This window comes from Saccoglossus kowalevskii, chromosome 17 (assembly GCF_978046115.1).
Source record: "Saccoglossus kowalevskii chromosome 17, keSacKowa6.1, whole genome shotgun sequence".
NCBI classification, from domain to species: Eukaryota; Metazoa; Hemichordata; class Enteropneusta; family Harrimaniidae; genus Saccoglossus; species Saccoglossus kowalevskii.
In genome coordinates this window covers 752672-768568 of record NC_140657.1, presented here as the reverse complement: position 1 = coordinate 768568, position 15897 = coordinate 752672, and the positions used below count along the sequence as shown (strand labels likewise).

Here is a 15897-nt window from a genome sequence, read left to right as displayed (position 1 = left end):
CTTGATATCACAAACACATTGATAGAGAGTATAAATGAGTAACCCTTGATATCACAAACACATTGATAGAGAATATAAATGAGTAACCCTTGATATCACAAACACATTGATAGAGAATATAAATGAGTAACCCTTGATATCACAAACACATTGATAGAGAGTATAAATGAGTAACCCTTGATATCACAAACACATTGATAGAGAATATAAATGAGTAACCCTTGATATCACAAACACATTGATAGAGAATATAAATGAGTAACCCTTGATATCACAAACACATTGATAGAGAGTATAAATGAGTAACCCTTGATATCACAAACACATTGATAGAGAATATAAATGAGTAACCCTTGATATCACAAACACATTGATAGAGAATATAAATGAGTAACCCTTGATATCACAAACACATTGATAGAGAATATAAATGAGTAACCCTTGATATCACAAACACATTGATAGAGAATATAAATGAGTAACCCTTGATATCACAAACACATTGATAGAGTATATAAATGAGTAACCCTTGATATCACAAACACATTGATAGAGAATATAAATGAGTAACCCTTGATATCACAAACACATTGATAGAGAATATAAATGAGTAACCCTTGATATCACAAACACATTGATAGAGAATATAAATGAATAACCCTTGATATCACAAACACATTGATAGAGAATATAAATGAGTAACCCTTGATATCACAAACACATTGATAGAGAATATAAATGAGTAACCCTTGATATCACAAACACATTGATAGAGAGTATAAATGAGTAACCCTTGATATCACAAACACATTGATAGAGAATATAAATGAGTAACCCTTGATATCACAAACACATTGATAGAGAGTATAAATGAGTAACCCTTGATATCACAAACACATTGATAGAGAATATAAATGAGTAACCCTTGATATCACAAACACATTGATAGAGAATATAAATGAGTAACCCTTGATATCACAAACACATTGATAGAGAATATAAATGAGTAACCCTTGATATCACAAACACATTGATAGAGAATATAAATGAGTAACCCTTGATATCACAAACACATTGATAGAGTATATAAATGAGTAACCCTTGATATCACAAACACATTGATAGAGAATATAAATGAGTAACCCTTGATATCACAAACACATTGATAGAGAATATAAATGAGTAACCCTTGATATCACAAACACATTGATAGAGAATATAAATGAATAACCCTTGATATCACAAACACATTGATAGAGAATATAAATGAGTAACCCTTGATATCACAAACACATTGATAGAGAATATAAATGAGTAACCCTTGATATCACAAACACATTGATAGAGAGTATAAATGAGTAACCCTTGATATCACAAACACATTGATAGAGAATATAAATGAGTAACCCTTGATATCACAAACACATTGATAGAGAATATAAATGAGTAACCCTTGATATCACAAACACATTGATAGAGAGTATAAATGAGTAACCCTTGATATCACAAACACATTGATAGAGAATATAAATGAGTAACCCTTGATATCACAAACACATTGATAGAGAATATAAATGAGTAACCCTTGATATCACAAACACATTGATAGAGAGTATAAATGAGTAACCCTTGATATCACAAACACATTGATAGAGAATATAAATGAGTAACCCTTGATATCACAAACACATTGATAGAGAATATAAATGAGTAACCCTTGATATCACAAACACATTGATAGAGAGTATAAATGAGTAACCCTTGATATCACAAACACATTGATAGAGAATATAAATGAGTAACCCTTGATATCACAAACACATTGATAGAGAATATAAATGAGTAACCCTTGATATCACAAACACATTGATAGAGAATATAAATGAGTAACCCTTGATATCACAAACACATTGATAGAGTATATAAATGAGTAACCCTTGATATCACAAACACATTGATAGAGTATATAAATGAGTAACCCTTGATATCACAAACACATTGATAGAGAATATAAATGAGTAACCCTTGATATCACAAACACATTGATAGAGAATATAAATGAGTAACCCTTGATATCACAAACACATTGATAGAGAATATAAATGAATAACCCTTGATATCACAAACACATTGATAGAGAATATAAATGAGTAACCCTTGATATCACAAACACATTGATAGAGAATATAAATGAGTAACCCTTGATATCACAAACACATTGATAGAGAATATAAATGAATAACCCTTGATATCACAAACACATTGATAGAGAATATAAATGAGTAACCCTTGATATCACAAACACATTGATAGAGAATATAAATGAGTAACCCTTGATATCACAAACACATTGATAGAGAGTATAAATGAGTAACCCTTGATATCACAAACACATTGATAGAGAATATAAATGAGTAACCCTTGATATCACAAACACATTGATAGAGAGTATAAATGAGTAACCCTTGATATCACAAACACATTGATAGAGAATATAAATGAGTAACCCTTGATATCACAAACACATTGATAGAGAATATAAATGAGTAACCCTTGATATCACAAACACATTGATAGAGAATATAAATGAGTAACCCTTGATATCACAAACACATTGATAGAGAATATAAATGAGTAACCCTTGATATCACAAACACATTGATAGAGAATATAAATGAGTAACCCTTGATATCACAAACACATTGATAGAGAGTATAAATGAGTAACCCTTGATATCACAAACACATTGATAGAGAATATAAATGAGTAACCCTTGATATCACAAACACATTGATAGAGAATATAAATGAGTAACCCTTGATATCACAAACACATTGATAGAGAATATAAATGAGTAACCCTTGATATCACAAACACATTGATAGAGAATATAAATGAGTAACCCTTGATATCACAAACACATTGATAGAGAATATAAATGAGTAACCCTTGATATCACAAACACATTGATAGAGAGTATAAATGAGTAACCCTTGATATCACAAACACATTGATAGAGAGTATAAATGAGTAACCCTTGATATCACAAACACATTGATAGAGAGTATAAATGAGTAACCCTTGATATCACAAACACATTGATAGAGAATATAAATGAGTAACCCTTGATATCACAAACACATTGATAGAGAATATAAATGAGTAACCCTTGATATCACAAACACATTGATAGAGAATATAAATGAGTAACCCTTGATATCACAAACACATTGATAGAGAATATAAATGAGTAACCCTTGATATCACAAACACATTGATAGAGAATATAAATGAGTAACCCTTGATATCACAAACACATTGATAGAGAGTATAAATGAGTAACCCTTGATATCACAAACACATTGATAGAGAATATAAATGAGTAACCCTTGATATCACAAACACATTGATAGAGAATATAAATGAGTAACCCTTGATATCACAAACACATTGATAGAGAATATAAATGAGTAACCCTTGATATCACAAACACATTGATAGAGAGTATAAATGAGTAACCCTTGATATCACAAACACATTGATAGAGAATATAAATGAGTAACCCTTGATATCACAAACACATTGATAGAGAGTATAAATGAGTAACCCTTGATATCACAAACACATTGATAGAGAATATAAATGAGTAACCCTTGATATCACAAACACATTGATAGAGAATATAAATGAGTAACCCTTGATATCACAAACACATTGATAGAGAATATAAATGAGTAACCCTTGATATCACAAACACATTGATAGAGAATATAAATGAGTAACCCTTGATATCACAAACACATTGATAGAGTATATAAATGAGTAACCCTTGATATCACAAACACATTGATAGAGAATATAAATGAGTAACCCTTGATATCACAAACACATTGATAGAGAATATAAATGAGTAACCCTTGATATCACAAACACATTGATAGAGAATATAAATGAATAACCCTTGATATCACAAACACATTGATAGAGAATATAAATGAGTAACCCTTGATATCACAAACACATTGATAGAGAATATAAATGAGTAACCCTTGATATCACAAACACATTGATAGAGAGTATAAATGAGTAACCCTTGATATCACAAACACATTGATAGAGAATATAAATGAGTAACCCTTGATATCACAAACACATTGATAGAGAATATAAATGAGTAACCCTTGATATCACAAACACATTGATAGAGAGTATAAATGAGTAACCCTTGATATCACAAACACATTGATAGAGAATATAAATGAGTAACCCTTGATATCACAAACACATTGATAGAGAATATAAATGAGTAACCCTTGATATCACAAACACATTGATAGAGAGTATAAATGAGTAACCCTTGATATCACAAACACATTGATAGAGAATATAAATGAGTAACCCTTGATATCACAAACACATTGATAGAGAATATAAATGAGTAACCCTTGATATCACAAACACATTGATAGAGAGTATAAATGAGTAACCCTTGATATCACAAACACATTGATAGAGAATATAAATGAGTAACCCTTGATATCACAAACACATTGATAGAGAATATAAATGAGTAACCCTTGATATCACAAACACATTGATAGAGAATATAAATGAGTAACCCTTGATATCACAAACACATTGATAGAGAATATAAATGAGTAACCCTTGATATCACAAACACATTGATAGAGTATATAAATGAGTAACCCTTGATATCACAAACACATTGATAGAGAATATAAATGAGTAACCCTTGATATCACAAACACATTGATAGAGAATATAAATGAGTAACCCTTGATATCACAAACACATTGATAGAGAATATAAATGAATAACCCTTGATATCACAAACACATTGATAGAGAATATAAATGAGTAACCCTTGATATCACAAACACATTGATAGAGAATATAAATGAGTAACCCTTGATATCACAAACACATTGATAGAGAATATAAATGAGTAACCCTTGATATCACAAACACATTGATAGAGAGTATAAATGAGTAACCCTTGATATCACAAACACATTGATAGAGAATATAAATGAGTAACCCTTGATATCACAAACACATTGATAGAGAGTATAAATGAGTAACCCTTGATATCACAAACACATTGATAGAGAATATAAATGAGTAACCCTTGATATCACAAACACATTGATAGAGAATATAAATGAGTAACCCTTGATATCACAAACACATTGATAGAGAGTATAAATGAGTAACCCTTGATATCACAAACACATTGATAGAGAATATAAATGAGTAACCCTTGATATCACAAACACATTGATAGAGAATATAAATGAGTAACCCTTGATATCACAAACACATTGATAGAGAGTATAAATGAGTAACCCTTGATATCACAAACACATTGATAGAGAATATAAATGAGTAACCCTTGATATCACAAACACATTGATAGAGAATATAAATGAGTAACCCTTGATATCACAAACACATTGATAGAGAGTATAAATGAGTAACCCTTGATATCACAAACACATTGATAGAGAATATAAATGAGTAACCCTTGATATCACAAACACATTGATAGAGAATATAAATGAGTAACCCTTGATATCACAAACACATTGATAGAGAATATAAATGAGTAACCCTTGATATCACAAACACATTGATAGAGAATATAAATGAGTAACCCTTGATATCACAAACACATTGATAGAGAATATAAATGAGTAACCCTTGATATCACAAACACATTGATAGAGAATATAAATGAGTAACCTTTGATATCACAAATTAATTACCTAATTTGCATAATTAATTAATTTTCAACTTTTGATATATCAAGTAGTAATCATCATATTTCAATGAGACTTGCTACATAGATCTTCTAGGATTATGCAGAGACCTGCTTAGTTTTAATTGGATATTAATTACCTAATTTGCATAATGTTCCACTGATATATAAAGAACCACAAATTGGATTTTAATGAAACTTTTAAAGAGAACTATGCAGAAACCCAATTAGTTTTTGGTAAATATTTATGCTTATTAATCACCTAATTAACGTAATTATTTAACACTGATATCTCAATGACTGATCATCACATTTGAATAAAATTTGGTACACAAATGCTCTAGGACAATAGACAGGCCTGATAAATTTTGGGTTAAAATCTGATCATATTAATTATCTAATTAGCATAATAATTCATAATTGTTTTGTTCTGTTCTGTTTATATTAGCTACCTGATTTACATAATTATTTTTCAGCTTTTCCATCAATATCTCATGTACAAGTAATTTTTAATTAATTTTTAATGTGTCTTCAATACTCTCAGCACACAGGAGTTCTTTCTAAGCTTTCTTTGATTACAGATTCACCTTTAATTTAGAAACAGGAAAAATAATTAGCATTCTATTTATAAAGCAATTTTTAATTTCGTCAAACTTCTGGACAAATATTATGTCAAATGTATGATTTAGTGATCCATAAATAATTCAACCTCCAACAAAGACCACATACCTCTCTATAAAGACCACATACCTCTCTATAAAGACCACATACCTCTCTATAAAGACCACATACCTCTCTATGAAGACCACATACCTCTCTATGAAGACCACATACCTCTCTATGAAGACCACATACCTCTCTATGAAGACCACATACCTCTTTATGAAGACCACATACCTCTCGAGAAAGACCACATACCTCTCTATGAAGACCACATACCTCTCTATGAAGACCACATACCTCTCTATGAAGACCACATACCTCTCTATGAGGACCACATACCTCTCTATAAAGACCACATACCTCTCTATAAAGACCACATACCTCTCTATCAAGATCACATACCTCTCTATAAAGACCACATACCTCTCTATGAAGACCACATACCTCTCTACAGACCACATACCTCTACAAAGACCACATACCTCTCTATGAAGACCACATACCTCTCTATGAAGACCACATACCTCTCTATGAAGACCACATACCTCTCTATGAAGACCACATACCTCTCTATGAAGACCACACACCTCTCTATGAAGACCACATACCTCTCTATGAAGACCACATACCTCTCTATAAAGACTACATACCTCTACAAAGACCACATACCTCTACAAAGACCACATACCTCTCTATGAAGACCACATACCTCTCTATGAAGAACACGTATCTCTCTAAAAAGACCACACACCTCTACAAAGACCACATACCTCTCTATGAAGAACACATATCTCTATAAAGGCCACATACCTCTATATAATGACCACACACCTCTCTATGAAGAACACATACCTCTATAAAGGCCACATACCTCTATATAATGACCACATACCTCTCTATGAAGATGACACCTCTCTATAAAGACCACATACCTCTATCAAGATCACATACCTCTCTTTAAAGACCACATACCTCTCTATAAGAACCACATACCTCTACAATGACCACACACCTCTCTATGAAGACCACATACCTCTCTATAAAAACCACATACCTCTCTATGAAGAACACATATCTCCCTATAAAGACCACATACCTCTCTATAAAGACCACATACCTCTCTATAAAGACCACATACCTCTCTATAAAGACCACATACCTCTCTATAAAGACCACATACCTCTCTATGAAGATCACATACTTCTCTATAAAGACCACATACCTCTCTATGAAGACCACATACCTCTCTATGAAGACCACATACCTCTCTATGAAGACCACATACCTCTCTATGAAAACCACATACCTCTCTATAAAGACCACATACCTCTATAAAGACCACATACCTCTCTATGAAGACCACATACCTCTATAAAGACCACATACCTCTCTATGAAGACCACATACCTCTCTATGAAGACCACATACCTCTCTATGAAGACCACATACCTCTATAAAGACCACATACCTCTATAAAGACCACATACCTCTCTATAAAGACCACATCACATACCTCTATATAAAGACCACATACCTCTCTATGAAGACCACACACCTCTACATGAAGACCACATACCTCTCTATGAAGACCACACACCTATCTGTAAAGACCACACACCTCTCTATGAAGACCACATACCTCTCTATGAAAACCACATACCTCTCTATGAAGACCACATACCTCTCTATAAAGACTACATACCTCTACAAAGACCACATACCTCTACAAAGACCACATACCTCTATAAAGACCACATACCTCTATAAAGACCACATACCTCTCTATAAAGACCACATACCTCTATATAAAGACCACATACCTCTCTATGAAGACCACACACCTCTATATGAAGACCACATAGCTCTCTATGAAGACCACACACCTATCTGTAAAGACCACATACCTCTCTATGAAGACCACATACCTCTCTATGAAGACCACATACCTCTCTATGAAGACCACATACCTCTCTATGAAGACCACATACCTCTCTATAAAGACTACATACCTCTACAAAGACCACATACCTCTCTATGAAGAACACGTATCTCTCTAAAAAGACCACACACCTCTACAAAGACCACATACCTCTCTATGAAGAACACATACCTCTATGAAGGCCACATACCTCTATATAATGACCACATACCTCTCTATGAAGAACACATACCTCTATAAAGGCCACTTACCTCTATATAATGACCACATACCTCTCTATGAAGACCACATACCTCTCTATCAAGATCACATACCTCTCTTTAAAGACCACATACCTCTCTATAAGAACCACATACCTCTACAAAGACCACACACCTCTCTATAAAGACCACATACCTCTCTATAAAGACCACATACCTCTCTATGAAGAACACATATCTCCCTATAAAGACCACATACCTCTCTAAAAAGACCACATACCTCTCTATAAAGACCACATACCTCTCTATGAAGACCACATACCTCTCTATGAAGACCACATACCTTTCTATAAAGACCACATACCTCTCTATGAAGACCACATACCTCTATATAAAGACCACATACCTCTCTATGAAGACCACATACCTCTCTATTAAAGACCATTTTACTGAAGTTCTTTTTGTGGTTGCTATACACACACTATACAAACCATGGTTGGCTACAGATATTTGTAGCTACTACATCATGCTATTGAATTGTTTTATTGGATAAATGTTGATGTGATATAAAACCACTACACTTTTATATTTCTTTTCAGCATGTATTATCTGTTGCATGTAAAGTGGTGAAGAAAAAACACATATCTGAACAATTCTGGGAGTTGGTGAGTACATGATATCAACAGATTTCAAAACATGTTACTGATTGATACAAAAATGTACCACTTGTTTATGGGTTAATTTTAGAAAAAACTTTTTAATGCAATTTACAAACAGCAAAGATTAGGGATTGAGAGGTGTGATTTGGATACATTGACTTCATTCTATGGTTCGTTTTGAATCACTTTGCTACAGCACATCTGTACGAATCAATTATAGGTATCCATGGTAACAACTGAATTTTTTGCAGGGTCAAGACACAGGAGTATATATATTATTGCAATCATTGTGCAGCAGATTTCCACTGGAGTTTAGTCCTTTCATAAGACTGTGTATATCACTGAGTGAGTGTGGTGCGGAGAAGATATTCCATTATTTAGACGGTTTATCGTCATACATCGAGTTATTGGATAACAACAGGGCTGATAGTATTGATACTATATCTGATGGACAATGGCAATTACAGAGAGATAAATTCATCTACAGACCAGGTAAAATACTAGTAGACTGGTTATTTGTCCCTGTTACAATGAAGTCTGAAATGGAGACTCATGGTTTAGTCTGTTTGTGTGCGTGTATGTGTTAGTGGATATGTTCGTCTGTAGTTGTATCTTCCCTCTCCAAAACTAACTATAAAGACCTAATTCAGATATTATGACATCTCTGGAACCGGATCTCTGCATGAGCCACATCCTATATGCTCAGTAGATGCCAAAATTTGAGTTCTGTGTTTTTTATATTTTATACTCACTTTATAACAACATATTTCTTTATGTTTATTGTCTTTAACCTAATATATGCAATGGGGACGATGCATTACAAAATATTTATTAGTAATCTAAATTTATGAATAAAAATATAATGTTTTTAATTGTTTATTATTTTCAGACAGCAATACATCTGGTTTAGTAATACCTAAAGGAACACTTGGCACACTGTATGATGAGAATCCAGGTAAGTATATAATACAACATAGCTTAAAACAGTGTCTGTGTGTGTGTGTAATTGTACAGTAATTTCTCAGCAATTAAAAGAATGAGGTTACAGTGGCATGTTGGTAATTTCAACTCAATACTAATTTATATGGTCAAACATTTTTGTGTTTCTTACTATAACAATTGCTGGCTTTCTGAAATAATAATTAATTCAGTTGTTGATTGATTTCATTATTAATAAACCATTAAGATTTGGTTTGCAAGTCTCACAGATCATACAGGAATGTTGCCTTCATCAAATTTATTGAGTAAGGCAACACAACAATGGTGTCTCACTCTTTCGCTGGCACAAGGCTTGTTTGCATGAGGTCATCAGATTTGTGTCCAATGTTGTACATTTCAGCATCCTTTTATTTTTACCTTGTCTGTATCAACATAGATGAATATCAAGGTATACGAGAGGAAAATGTCTCTTCTCGTCGTTGTTGTTATTGTTGTTTACTCCAAATTATACTTTTGTGGTTACAATTTCTTTCGAACATGTATATGTATATGTGTTTTATGTATATTTTTCAAGATATTTATAGTTTACATAATTTTGTCTTCTTCTTGTGGTAATTTTTATTTGATCATCTTCAAATTTGGGAATCTTATGAAATATCACCCAAGTTCAATTTTAGTGTAACTATAGCAACACAATTTTCAAGATACGAGGTAAAAATTTCCTGAAATAAAACATTTGTTAGACCTAGAAATATGTGGACAGAATGAAGACATTTATACTGCTAATAACGAGATTCAGATGTTAGTAATATGATTTGCTACCTTTATTTCTATTCATTATAACACAACACTGCCTGCTGTCTGACATTGTGTCTCTTCTCTTCCTATGCTCACTACAGGTTTACCTTATATTGTGTGGGATTGGGAATACAGTGCTTGGCAGTTGATACTTTGTAAAATTGATGATCTTTTGAGAATTGCAAGACACAATATAGGTAAGAACCCAATTGTACTCGGTTCTGGTAGTGGGACTGATTAAATAAATGCTCTGAGTACCAGATCTTGTTTTATTACTCTTTACTAAATATATGCGATTTGAATTGTCAAAATAACGTAATCGTTGCCATGGTATTCATTTCAGAATTATCGCCATTGAGTCTGGTGAATGATGTGAAATACGCAATTGATCTTGTTGGTCACATGGTACAGTCTGACTTCTCATTAGCAACCAGGCTGCAACCAATCATAACCAGAATATACCCACTAGTACAAAGGTATTTACTAATTTAGCCTCCACCTTTACTAAGTTAGGCTCCACCAGGCTGCAACCAATTATAACCAGAATATACCCACTAGTACAAAGGTATTTACTAATTTAGCCTCCACCTTTACTAAGTTAGGCTCCACCAGGCTGCAACCAATTATAACCAGAATATACCCACTAGTACAAAGGTATTTACTAATTTAGCCTCCACCTTTACTAAGTTAGGCTCCACCAGGCTGCAACCAATTATAACCAGAATATACCCACTAGTACAAAGGTATTTACTAATTTAGCCTCCACCTTTACTAAGTTAGCCTCCACCAGGCTGCAACCAATTATAACTAGAATATACCCACTAGTACAAAGGTATTTACTAATTTAGCCTCCACCTTTACTAAGTTAGCCTCCACCAGGCTGCAACCAATTATAACCAGAATACTCATTTATTAGCCCCCATATACCTAACTACTGTTACTCTCTATATGCATAATTGATTAGAATGTTCACATGAGACATTTTGTATTTTATTATTTGTTGTTCATACAATTTTGAGGTTGAGATGATTCATATTACAGTTGATTTATGTAGCGACTACTGTATTATGCATGCAAAGTAAGTTTTGTTTCTGTTCATAGATTCAATACTGGTAATGGTGTTACTCTAGATATGATATCATCTTGTGTAAAATGTCTGGTAACCTTAGCACAGCATGAACCCCATAAGGTATATCATATTGCATTCTCTAAATCTCCTGTTAAATTGTGTGGCTGGAATGCGATAACTGAATTCAGGCATACCTGATCTTAGTACAAAAAAGAAGACGCATTTGTATACTTTGGTTCATATGCAGATCAATTTAATCAACTGCAGCTCTTTTTATCAACAAATACTTGAATCAATATTGCAGGTATTCTAGACTGATTTGCAGGGGCATATATCATTCTGTGTCATGATTGGTTGGCTGCCAATTTATTTTTGTTTATTCCCTTTTCAGGACTTTGTCCAAACAGTTTAGTCTCTGAGAATTTGTGTGTGTGCTTCCAGAGATACAGGTTTTCTCTCTGCTGTTATGTTCTATTTCACACTCCAAAACTTTGTTTTATTACTCACTTTATAACATTACAAACAGTATATGCTTATGGCCTTTACCATTAAATATACAACAAGGATTGTGCATTGCAAAATGCTCATCTGTTTCTTTTACCTCACAAATAAACACACCAGGACTGTCAATTCATTCACTTGCAGGTATGGAAAGATCTTCAACAAACTGGTTTTCTACCATATACAGGACGTGTCTATTCGGATGTTGCCATGGCAGCAAGGTAAACACTTGTTTTTCTTCAAATGTTAGTACAGTGGTGTACAGCAATTTTCATTTTGTGTTATTGAACTTTGTCAGACCAAAATACAACTTTTCAACATCAACTGTTTTTCTGACTTGGTATTGACAATCATGGGTTACTAATAAATTTCATGACTGAGTGCAGCCATGTTGGATTTATTAGTCCGAAAACAGGGGCTTATCGATTGTCATCTGTGTGTCAGTGCGTCTAATCGAGCAAACTTCACACATTCAAACTTGACACATACATAATATTATACATGTGCACATCAATTTGTTTATTGATCTGATTCAAGATGGCCTATGGCAACCATTTTTGTACTGAAAATTCACCAAAATTGAGCATTTCCCGGCTGTGTACAGATGGATTTTGTTCAAACCTTGTATATACGTTGGACATAATAGGACCTTGATGCACATCATTTTGTTTTACGATCTGATTCAAGGTGGCCGAATGGTGGCCATTTTTGTGCTACAAAATCATAAAAATCAAGAATTTCTTGGCTGTTTACAGATGGATTTTGTTTAAACTTGATACATACATTGGGCAGTATGGGCCCTTGATGCATGTCATTTTATTTTTCAGATTAGATTAAAAGTGGGTGACTGGCATCCATTTTGTTTCAATGAATGCAGTTCTAGTGCCATATCTCCGATATGCTTTTGTAAATTCATTATACATCATGTAATATACAGATATATCCGTTTGACAATCTGGATGGATGAATGGTTGTCATTTTTGTGCTGAAAAAATCATCAAAAATCAAGGATTTCTGGCATTCTGGATCTTGGTCGTTTATGGATGGATTTCATTCAAACTTGCTACATTCATTAGACATTATTGGTCCTTGATGCAAGTCATTTTGTTTTTCATATCAGATTCAAATTGGCTGACTGGTGGCCATTTTGTTAGTCCCCGTTCGAACGCAGTCCAAAAACTTGGACTTGTGTTTTGACTTCCGTGCGTCCATGCTTCTGTGCGTGCCTCCGGACCTGTATCTTGAAAATACCTGGACCAATCACAATCAAACTTCACACATACATCATACATTACATTATAGAATAGAATAGAATAAAATATATGCACATCAATTTGTTTCACAATCTGATTCAAGATGGCCGACTGGGAGCCATTTTTGTACTGATAATGGATACAGATGGATTTTGTTCAAACTTGGTATATACATTGGACATTGTACAACCTTGATGCTCGATTTTGTTTTTCAGATAAGATTTAAAATGGCCCACTGGCGGCCATTTTGTTTTAATGAATGTGGTTCTAGTGCCATATGACTTGATTTGACTGATTATGTTGATTTAAATATTCATTATACATCATGTCATAGATAGACAGATATATTGGTTTGACAATCCTATTCAAAATCATCAATTGGTGGCCATTTTTGTGCTAAAAAATCATCAAATATCAAGCATTTATGGATGGATTTTGTTCAAACTTGGTACATACATTAGACATTATGAGTTTCTGATGCATGTCATTATATTTTTTTAGATCAGATTCAAAATGGCTGACTGGCGGCTCTTTTGTTTTAATGAATGAGCTTCTAGAGCCATCTCTGACATGCTTTGACTAATTATGTTCATATTTTATACATCATGTTATAGATATATACATGTATTCAAAATGGTTGATTTTGTTTTAATTAATGCTGTTCCAGAGCAATATCTCTCAATGTTGACAAGTACTTGTTTGACAATCAGATACAAATTTCAATCATTTTAATGTTAAACAATCATCATAATCATATTCCTGACATGGTTATATTCCAGATATATTACAATAAACAAAACTATATATCTTAAATTCAATAACTAATGGGGACTGTGCCATGCATGGTTTGTTTTTAATGGATGTGGTTCTAGTGCCATATCTCTGACATGCTTTGACTGATTATGTTAAAATTTTATATATTCATTATAGATCATGTTATAGATATGCATATGTTTTCAAATTGGCCGACTGGTGGTCATTTTGTTTCAATTGTTGCTGTTCCATAGCAATATCTCTCAATATGGACAAGTACTTGTTTGACAATCATATACAAGATAACTGAATGTCAATCATTTCAATGTTAAAAACTCATCATAATCAAGCATCATCTTCTGGATCCATATCTCTTACATGTTTATGTTTGAACTATATTACTATAAACATAATCATATAATAAATTTGTTAACTAACGCGGACTGTGCCATGCATGGCTTGTTTAACATTGTTCATTTACTTGGCTTAGTTTAATTACAAACATGTCATTCACTTGTTGGTCCTGAATTTGTTTTCAGCGGAGCGGGTATATTTCCTGGTAACTATGGTAACTTGTTGGGTAACCAGGAGAGACAAGTTGGTCAATATCCTGTGACAAAAGAGTTTCTCTGCCTTCTATCAACTCTCATTAAGGTAAGCAGTTACTATCATTATAATTGTCATTGTAGACATAGGTATATCAAAACTTCTTCTTGTAGTTACAATAACAGATCATCTTCAAATTTAGGAATACTTTCAGTCACTATGAACTGATAATGAGAGCCAGATCTTTTATGCATAAAATGTTCAGATATATTAGTGCATTGTTTCTTTAGAACTGTTATACTCACATTTGCCATGAAAATAAAAGATTGTTCATCATAATTTTTCCCCCACTGAGACACTATTAGTTCAATCACTTTATTTCCTTCTATCTCTCAAACACATTAATTTTTAAACCCATTAATCAAAACCCTCAAACCCATTATTAACCCTTCTCAATCCCATTATTAACCCTTCTCAATCCCATTATTAACCCTTCTCAATCCCATTATTAACCCTTCTCAATTCCAATTATATATATAAATTGATAATGATTATTCTATAGGGTTTGTTCAGCAAGCAGAGTGTAGAAATATCTCAAGATGTCTTGGCATGTGTTATATTTGTACAATGGGAAATCTTTGCTTCATTTCATAAGTGGAGGTACATGGACATCACTGAAAGAGAAGAAATAGGTAAAGTTATAATGACAGAAATAAGATAACCGTGTTTGCTCTATTAGAAATGTGAGCCAAAAATTGCATTTATTGTAGACTGAATTAATAAAATATTTCATATTTT

General features: G+C 32.9%; 1 protein-coding gene across 1 annotated transcript in view; it reads left to right on the top strand.

Annotated features, from left to right (window-relative positions):
• LOC100373187 (nucleoporin NUP188-like) overlaps nt 1–15897 on the top strand; it is a 109679-nt gene that overhangs the window by 34637 nt on the left and 59145 nt on the right. The window contains exons 16-24 of the mRNA XM_085492356.1: nt 9181–9246; nt 9492–9732; nt 10130–10195; nt 11079–11174; nt 11321–11453; nt 12079–12166; nt 12692–12768; nt 15093–15207; nt 15662–15791. Of these exons, the coding sequence (XP_085348482.1) occupies nt 9181–9246; nt 9492–9732; nt 10130–10195; nt 11079–11174; nt 11321–11453; nt 12079–12166; nt 12692–12768; nt 15093–15207; nt 15662–15791 (1012 nt within the window). The remainder of the gene's footprint in view (nt 1–9180; nt 9247–9491; nt 9733–10129; nt 10196–11078; nt 11175–11320; nt 11454–12078; nt 12167–12691; nt 12769–15092; nt 15208–15661; nt 15792–15897) is intronic.